This window comes from Symphalangus syndactylus, chromosome 6 (genome assembly GCF_028878055.3).
Source record: "Symphalangus syndactylus isolate Jambi chromosome 6, NHGRI_mSymSyn1-v2.1_pri, whole genome shotgun sequence".
Lineage (NCBI taxonomy): Eukaryota > Metazoa > Chordata > Mammalia > Primates > Hylobatidae > Symphalangus > Symphalangus syndactylus.
Genome location: NC_072428.2, coordinates 19,186 through 28,922, shown reverse-complemented (window position 1 = coordinate 28,922; position 9,737 = coordinate 19,186). Strand labels below are relative to the sequence as shown.

Here is a 9,737-nt window from a genome sequence, read left to right as displayed (position 1 = left end):
TAAAGTTTTATTTTACATCTTTTTTTACTTACACAGAAATTGCCAAAAAAAAAGCAGAGATTTGCCATGTAGCCGCAACCTAGTTTCCTCTCATTAACATCTTCTATCAGTGTGTCTCACATGGCTTATTAATATCTTACATAATTTGTCACAGTTAATGAACCAATACTGATAGGCTTTTTTTTATTTTTTTATTTTTTATTTTATTTTATTTTATTTTTTGAGATGGAGTCTTGCTCTATCTCCCAGGCTGGAGTTCAGTGGCGCGATCTTGGCTCACTGCAGGCTCCACCTCCCGGGATTCACGCCGTTCTCTTGCCTCAGCCTCCCACGTAGCTGGGACTACAGGCGCCCGCCACCTCGCCTGGCTAATTTTTTGTATTTTTAGTAGAGACGGGGTTTCACTGTGTTAGCCAGGATGGTCTCGATCTCCTGACCTCGTGATCCGCCCACCTCGGCCTCCCAAAGTGCTGGGATTACAGGCTTGAGCCACTGCACCTGGCTGATAAGCTATTATTAACTAAAGTTCATATTTCATTTGGACTCCCTTAGTTCTGTCTTACTCTGACCCAGGATCCCATCCAGGACCCCGCATGACATGTAGTCATCACGTAGGCTCTTCCTGGCTGTGACAGTGTGTCAGGCTTTCCATCTCTTGATAACCTTGATAGTACTGAGGAGGATTGGTCAGGAATTTTGTAGAATGTCCCCCATTGTCACTTCATGTTCTCAAGGTGAACTGTCATCTTTGATGTTCACTTGGATCATTTGGCAGAGCTACTGTTTGTCAGGTTTCTCCACTGTGAAGTTATTTTTTCTCCTTGTCAATACTGCATGTGTTCTTTTGGAGCAAGTCACTATGCAGAGCCCACACTTATGGAGTGAGGCGTTGGCTCCACCTTCTTGATGGCTGAGTGTCTACATCAATTATTTGGAATTCTTTTGCAAAGGAGATTTCTATGCAACTCCATTTGCTTAATCACCTATGTATACAAATACAGACACCTAGATAATTACTTTCAGCTTTAGTTATTATTCAACACTGCAGCATTGTGTTGCACAATTCATTCCTGTGTTGGCCATTGGTAGCTTTTATTATTGGCTCTTATTTTTCTTTGATATATTTCAATTTTTTTAGTACTTAATTACTTTCTGATACTTCAAGATTATCCTGGCTCCTATATTTACTGTCCCAGTTCTAGTATCAGACATTTCTTCAAAGAGCCTGATTCCTTTCAGAATGGTAGGAAAACTTACATCTGGCTGCTGAATGAGTACATTGTATCTTGTCCTTCATTAGCAATGCTAGGAATATATGTGTGTATCTAACCTACCTATACACACCTAATTTTAAAGTTTTCTATGTAGAACTGTGTGTCTCCATATTAAACTAAACATAAGTTTACATTTGAAGGGGTGGCCTGCCCCTCTACGCTTGTGGGTTTATCTCATCAGGTGGGATGAGAGACTGAGAAAAGAAATAAGACACAGAGACAAAGTATAGAGAAAGAAAAGTGGGCCCAGGGGACCGGCACTCAGCATAACAAGGACCTGCACTGGCACCAGTCTCTGGGTTCCCTCAATTTTTATTGATTATTATTTTCATTATCTTGGCAAGAGGAATGTGGTAGGAGAACAGGGTGATAATAAGAAGAAGCTCAGCAAAAAAAATGTGAGCAAAAGAAGCTATGTCATAATTAAGTTCAAGGGGAAGTACTATGCCTGAATGTGCACGTAGGCCAGATTTGTTTGTCTCCAACCAAACATCTCAGTGGAGTAAAGAATAACAAGGCAGCATTGCTGCCAACATGTCTCGCCTCCCGCCATAGGGCCGTTTTCCTCCTATCTCAGAATTGAACAATGTACAATCGGGTTTTATAACGAGATATTAAGTTCCCAGGGCAGACAGGAAACAGTGGTCTTCCTCCATTTCAACTGCAAGAGGCTTTCCTCTTTTACTAATCCACCTCAGCACAGACCTTTTATGGGTGTGGGGCTGGGGGATGGTCAGGTCTTTCTCATCCAATGAGGCCATATTTCAGACAATCACATGGGGAGAAACCTTGGACAATATCCAGCTTTCCAGGGTAGAGGTCCTTGTGGCTTTTCACAGTGCATTGTGCCCCTGGTTTATTGACACTAGAGAATGGCAATGACTTTTACCAAGCATACTGCTTGTAAACATTTTGTTAGCAAGGCACATCCTGCACAGCCCTAGATCCCTTAAACCTTGATTCCAAACAACACATGTTTTTGTGAGCTCAAAGTTGGGGCTAAGTGGCTGGGGCAAAGTGACAAATTAACAGCATCTCAGCAAAGCAATTTTTCAAGGTACAGGTCAAATGGAGTTTCTTATGTCTTCCCTTTCTACATAGACACAGTAAAGTCTGATCTCTCTTTCCTTTCCCTACATATCCCCCTTTTCTTTTTGACAAAACCGCCATGGTCATCATGGTCCGTTCTCGCTGGTCACTGTCTCTCCGGAGCTGCTGGGTGCACCTGTAGACTAGCAATAGAGAGGACAGACATACAAGGATTAATATAAAATTTGCAATAGTGGAACTTCCAATGGCTTTAACCCAAGTGGCAGGGTTAAGATTTGTGAGGCTATCAACAGCTTTTACCATTGCCTCAGTTTCTGGCACCAGATTTAGCTGGGCTTTTGATGCCTCAAAAATTTGTTCTTTTAATTTTGAAATATCTAAAGTAAGATTATCTTCTCTTCCTTGTAAATGGCATCTAACCATGTCCCAATGATGTTCAGATTCATTATAAGCTCGAGATATCATACTAAAATCTGGAGTATTCCAGTCACACTGTAACTGAAAAAGATATTCCGAGCTCATGAGCCTATCTCCCATCCAAATCACAGTTTGTCTAAGATGATTAATTTGGTTTGCCAATTTTTTATCTATTTGGGTCTGAGAATTCCACAATTTTGAGGAATTCTTTTGCCAATTATTCACATATTCTGCAGTTTGAACAGAGGAGTGTAAAGCAATTCCAGCAGTCACAGCAGTTGCTGTGACTGCAATAAGACCAATAATCACTGCAATCAAAGTAAAAATGAATCTTTTGGATCTAGTTAGAACTCCTTTTAATACTTCTGTTAAAATATAGATGGATGAGGAAGCCTCCCACAGTCGGTACATGGACACAGGGATCCCCATGCCCTCTCTTGCCCTCACTAGCAGAATACGATGCTGCCAATCCAAAGTTGAATCAATGAAAGTAAACAATCTACAGTTTTCACAGGTTATAGTTTGGGAATCTGGTTTAAGATCTATGATTCCTACAAATAGCATATAAGGGGGTTTTACACACCACATTTCCATGGATAGAGTGATTCTAACCTTCTATGAACCTGGTCCAGGCTTTCAGTTAAATCACGATCATAGGCCAGATTAATGGGCCAGATGGATGGGACCTGTGAACACGATTGAGTCTGGCCCATACAATTATGATATAATTGGCCTCGAGGGGCCCAGTCTATAATAGTTCCGAATTCATTGTTTTGTAGTACCACTGCAGTATCAGCCACACATTCTTCCCAAACTAAGACTTCTGGGCTTTTTGATTCTTTGGGGATTTCCTTGGGACCAGGCTTCCCCTCAGGCCTACATTGTAATGATCTTTGATAAGAAGGGTCCTGTAAATTGTTTATCTGTGGCCTGAGTGACATTCCACTTACCATGTGATAAGTAAATCTACTAATGGCACTGACAGTAGGTACTTCTACCAACCAATTTTGTGTTGCAGGCATTAAGCATTCTGGTGCTTTCCCCAGGCAAATAGGAAGATAATGATACCCAATGGAAATGTTTATCATCATTCCTTCTTCTTCAGGTTGGGGAAGGCCACCGTCATCTGTGGGGCCTGGTACCCATGCACTATTATTAACATATACTTCAATAGAATTATCCATCCAAGTGGCTGCCTGAATTGAGGGTGGGAAAGGCACATAGGCCCAGTAGGTATAATTAGCTGCAGCTGCTCCTGCAGACATAGGGAGACTTACCACCATTGATACAATCATTAAAGCTGCAAGCAGCATATTCTCTGGAGTTTGTGTTACCCTTGTGTTCTTCAGGCTTTTTTCAGCTAACTGTGTCAGCTTCTTTAGCTGGGCCCAGGACAGCAACTCTGCTTTCTTTGTGGATGGCAACTTCATCTTTTCTTCTGATATCACCATTTTGTTCACCTGGTGAGTTGATGGTGCTCGAGTGAGGGTTTTCCGTCTCCACGGAGGCATTTTTCCTTGCATCTCTGATGGGTTCATTGTAGAACTTCAAATGTCTAGTGGGTATCCAAACAGGAAGCTGATTTTCTCCTGGTGAAACACAAGCAAAACCTCTCCCCATGTTATCACCTTACCTATTTCCCATGTATTATTTTTGATCTTTTCACCAAATCAGTTTTTCCTCATGTGGGCTGTTCTTTCTACCAGTAACATGTTGCTCTGCAGAAGTAGTGGTCTGATTTCTATATACGTTTAAAAACTTTAAAGTATAGAGTGCTAGATTAAGTTGTATCTGGGGAGTGTTATACTCCTTACTCTCTTTTTCCTTTTTTTGTTTAACCCATTGAGCTTTGAGTGTTCTATTATTTCTTTCAATTATGGCCTGTCCTTGGGAATTATAAGGGATTCCTCTTGTATGTGTAATTTTCCACTGATTTAAGAATTTTTGAAATGCTTTGCTAGAGTATCCTGGCCCATTATCTGTTTTACTTTTTTCTGGAACTCCCACGACAGCAAAAGAAGATAATAAATGTCTTTTAACATGGGAAGTACTTTCTCCTGTCTAGCACGTTGCCCATATGAAATGTGAATAAGTATCAACTGTCACATGGACAAATGACAATTTTCCAAATGAAGGTACATGTGTGACATCCATTTGCCCTAATGCATTAGGACATAAACCTCTGGGATTAACTCCTGCCTCCTGAGTGGCCAAGTGTAGGACTTGACACTCAGTACAATGTTGTACAATATTTTTTGCCTCTTTCCATGTGATATCAAATTTATTTTTTAATTCCGTTGCATTTACATGAGTCAGGGCATGACGTTTTTGTGCTTCCATGAAGGCAGATGATACTAGCAAGTCAGCTTGTTCATTTGCGTTCGTTAAAGGCCCTGGTAAATTAGTATGTGCTCAAGCATGAGTAATACAAAATGGGAAATTTCTTTTTCTTACAGTTTGTTGTAACAAATTAAACAGCTGATTCAACTGATCATCCATACTGTATTTGATTAGGGCTGTCTCAACATCCTTTGTAGCCTGTACTACATATGCAGAATCTGAAACAATGTTAATAGGCTGATTAAAACCTTGTAACACTGAAATGACAGCAGCCAATTCTGCTCTTTGAGCTGAGTGATATTGAGTTTCAATGACTCATTCTTTTTGCCTGGTGTAAGCCACTTTTCCCTTTCTGGAACCATCAGTAAACACCATCAGAGCATTTTCTAAAGGTTTATGTCTGTTAATTTTCGGTAAAATCCAAATAGTCAATTTTAAAAACTGGAAGATTTTTGTTCTTGGGTAATGATTATCAATAATTCCCACAAAATCAGCAAGACCAATCTGCCATGCGCCAGAATTGATAAAGGCTTATCTATCCTCTTCATTGTTTCAAGGAACAATGATTTTATCTGGGTCACTTCCACACAATTTTACTATTTGTAGTCTTGCCTGACAAATTAATGTAGCCATTTGATCTAAGTACAATGTAATAGTCTTAACTGTACTGTGAGGAAGGAATGACCACTCCACAAGATCTGTATTTTGAACAATGGTGCCTGTTGGAGAATGTGTAGTAGCAAAAATCAAAAGTTGGCGTGGGGATAAGTGATCTATTCTATTTGCTTGTGCTGACTGAAATTTTTCTTCAACTAATTCAATTTCTTTAGCTGCCTCTGGAGTTAATGTTCTTTTACTATTCAAGTCCAGGTCCCCTCTCAAGATAGAGAACAAATTTGACATGGCATAAGTAGGGATTCCTAGAGTTGGCTGAATCCAATTAATATCTCCTAGCAATTTTTGAAAGTCATTTAATGTTCTTAACGTGTCTTTTCTTATTTCTATGTTTTGTGGTTTAACTTTTCTTTCCTCTACCTGCATTCCCAAATAACGAAAAGGAGTAGAGGTCTGAATCTTATCAGATGCTATTGTTAGGCCTGCGTTTGAAACCTCTGTCTGCAGAAATGTGTAACAATTAGTCTATTGTTTCTGCAGCACACAAAATATCATCAACATAATGAATAACAGTCTGAAAACTTGTCTCTAACTGGCTGAAGAACTTGAGCTACAAAAGTCTGACAAATAGTTGGACAATTAAGCATTCCCTGAGGTAAAACTTTCCACTGAAATCTGGTGGCTTGTTCTTTATTACTTATGGCTGGCATAGTAAAAGCCAATTTTTCAAAATCCTGTTTTGCCAGAGGAATGGTAAAAAAGCAATCCTTCAGATCAATTATAATTAAAGGGGATCATGGCTGGAGAAGGCAACCCGAGTTGGAGAGACCCCATAGGTTGAATTACCGCATTAACCGCTCTTAGGTCAGTTAGCATGAGCCATCTGCCTGATATTTTCTGAATTACAAACACAGAAGAATTCTAAAGACAGAAAGTGGGTGAAACATGTCCTTTTTAAAATAGCTTTTTAACTATTTTATGTAGCACCCCGAACTTTTCCTTAGGGAGCGGCCACTGTTTGACCTATACAGGAAGCTGCAGGGTGAGTCTGAATTCCTCCTTCACCATAGTGAACGGTAGGTTGGACAATAATGAGTGCCTGGAGCCAAGTCGCAGCGAGCCTAGTTTCACGCTACCTCCCCCAGCACTTACTCGGCTGAGGAGGAGGTGGCCATCGTGGTTTTAGCCCCAATGGCCCCAATGGTTCTGGACTTTTTCCTTTTAATTTTAATGTTTCAGGATATATTACCTCCTGTAATTGATTGTGGTCAACATTTTGCATTGAGAGAGCCATTACTGGCTCTGCTACCTATTTACAATGTGAAGTTTCCGTTCCTTTCCTGGATTTTTCCCTGCCTCTTCTTTACAATCTATTACACAGCTTTCAGGGGCATCAAAGACTGAAACGCTATCTTCTTCTATTTGAAACGGTTCTAAAGTTGCTTTAACAATGGCCCAATCATTCCATATTGTAAGTGGGATGATTTTACCTTCCCTATTTGCTTGTTTTAATTCTTTGCCAATTTTTTCCCAATCTTTTACATCTAAAGTTCCTTGTTCTGGAAACCATGGGCAGAATCGTTCTATTGTTTGGAATAGTGTAATTAGATTTTCTGTAGAAGCTTTAATTCCCCCTTTTCTTAAGAGAATTTTAATGAAGCTGAGATAAGAGACATATTTACTTTCCGTTTGCCCCATTGTTACCCTGGGTTCCTCTGAGCGCACAAGTTTACCGCAAGGCTGACGGTGGATGTACTCAGGAATCTCTCATCCACTGTCCTCAATGCTCACATTCTTAGCATATCTTCACCCTAGACAAAGGCACCCACATTGGGTTGCAGATGAAGGGGTGGCCTGCTCCTCCACACCTGTGGGTATATCTCATCAGGTGGGATGAGGGACTGAGAAAAAAATAAGATACAAAGTATGGAGAAAGAAAAGTGGGCCCAGGGGACTGGTGTTCAGCATACCAAGGACCTGCACCTGCACCAGTCTCTGAGTTCCCTGTTTTTATTATTTTCATTATCTTCGCAAGAGGAATGCGGTAGGAGAGCAGGGTGATAGTAAGGAGGTCAGCAAAAAAACATGTGAGCAAAAGAATCTATGTCATAATTAAGTTCAAGGGGAAGTACTATGCCTGGATGTGCACGTAGGCCAGATTTGTGTTTCTCTCCACCCGAACATCTCAGTGGAGTAAAGAATAACAAGGCAGCATTGCTGCCAACATGTCTCGCCTCCCGCCATAGGGAGGTTTTCCTCCTATCTCAGAATTGAACAAATGTACAATCGGGTTTTATACTGAGACATTCAGTTCCCAGGGACAGGCAGGAGACAGTGGCCTTCCTCCATCTCAACTGCAAGAGGCTTTCCTCTTTTACTAATCCACCTCAGCACAGACCCTTTATGGGTGTCGGGCTGGGGGATGGTCAGGTCTTTCTCATCCCATGAGGCCATATTTCAGACAATCACATGGGGAGAAACCTTGGACAATATCCAGCTTTCCGGGGCAGAGGTCCTTATGGCTTTTCACAGTGCATTGTGCCCCTGGTTTATTGACACTAGAGAATGGCAATGACTTTTACCAAGCATACTGCTTGTAAACATTTTGTTAGCAAGGCACATCCTGCACAGCCCTAGATCCCTTAAACCTTGATTCCATACAACACATGTTTTTGTGAGCTCAAAGTTGGGGCTAAGTGGCTGGGGCAAAGTGACAAATTAACAGCATCTCAGCAAAGCAATTTTTCAAGGTACAGGTCAAAATGGAATTTCTTGTGTCTTCCCTTTCTACATAGACACAGTAAAGTCTGATCTCTCTTTCTTTTCCTACAACGTTGATGTCTCCACCTCTGATCTACTATCACATGAACCATTCTAGCCTTCTCGCCTTGCTAATTTGTAACCTCCCAGTTCACCAGTGAGAGGCCTGATTCCTACCATCTGCAGCTTATGTAAGTCATTGTTTTATTCCAGATACAGATGCTGTGGTTTTACAATGGTTAACAATTGCTTCTGTTGGAAAGAACTTTATAAAATGGAATCCAATGATGAAGTATAGTTCATTTGCTTTCAGCCTACAGATTCTATTCATTTTCAAAGTGATTTAGGTCAACACCATTTTCCCTACATCTTCAGTGAGTTTTCACCTATTTTTTTGTCTTAGTCTATTTTGTGCTTCGGTAACAGAATACCTGAGGCTGCGTAATTTATAAGTAAAAAAGGTTCATTTGGCTCACAATACTGGTGGCTGGAATGTCTGAGATTGGGCAGTTGCATCTGGTGGGGCCTCAGTCTTTTTCACCTTATGGTGGAGAGTGGAAGGGGAGCAAGGGGTGCACTAGAGATCACATAGCAAAAGTGAAAGCAAGAGGGAAGCAAAGGAAGCCAGACTCCTTTTAACTAGCTACTCCTGCAGAAATTAATCGATTCCTGTGAGAGCAGAACTCACTTACCCCTGTGGGAGGGCATTAATCTGTTCATGAGGGATCCGTCACTATGACCCAAACACCTTCAACCAGGCCCCCCCGCCCCACACTGCCATATTGGGGGTCAAATTTCAACATGAGTTTTTGTGGGGACAAACCACATCCAAACCATAGTAATTTGTAGCATAGTTAAATTCTTTTTCACATAATGTATTCTATCCTGGGATACTCCTCATCTTGATTAATTTCATTTAATTTGAATAGAGTTTGCTTTAACCATTTGGCTGTAAAGTTCTGCATATTTCAACAAATGCATTGTGGTAGGTATCCCATTATTAAAGTATCATATGGAATGCTTCAACCGCCCACCCCATGGAGCCAGTGGCTTCCCATCTGTGTAGTTTGCCTTCTCCAGTGTCTCATTAAATGGGGTCACACTGTGTGTATCCTCCTCAGACTGTCTTCTTCCACTTAGCAATGTGCATGCGAGATTCACTCATGTCTTTGTGTGAGTTGATAGCTTGTTCCTTTCTATGGCTAAATAGTATTCCAGTGCATGAATGTACCACAATTTGGTTATGCATTTTAGGGAGCAAAACCTTCCTCTTCTAACGTT

General features: G+C 40.9%; 1 protein-coding gene across 1 annotated transcript; it reads right to left on the bottom strand.

Annotated features, from left to right (window-relative positions):
• Positions 1 to 2,449: 2,449 nt before the first annotated feature.
• On the bottom strand, positions 2,450 to 4,279 carry LOC129483875 (endogenous retrovirus group K member 104 Rec protein-like). Its single transcript, XM_055281290.1, has 2 exons — positions 4,019 to 4,279; positions 2,450 to 2,506 (listed from the first exon to the last, which is right to left on the bottom strand). Exons 1-2 carry the CDS (start codon positions 4,277 to 4,279, stop codon positions 2,450 to 2,452), a joined length of 318 nt encoding a protein of 105 aa, XP_055137265.1.
• Positions 4,280 to 9,737: the final 5,458 nt, after the last annotated feature.

Excerpts from the sequence above, each read along its gene's own strand:
- LOC129483875 (XM_055281290.1), bottom strand. The coding sequence starts at position 4,279 with ATGAACCCATCAGAGATGCAAGGAAAAATGCCTCCGTGGAGACGGAAA. Across the intron at positions 2,507-4,018 it reads TAATGATTGTATCAATGGTG|TCTACAGGTGCACCCAGCAG; the intron begins GTAAGTCTCCCT and ends CTCTATTGCTAG.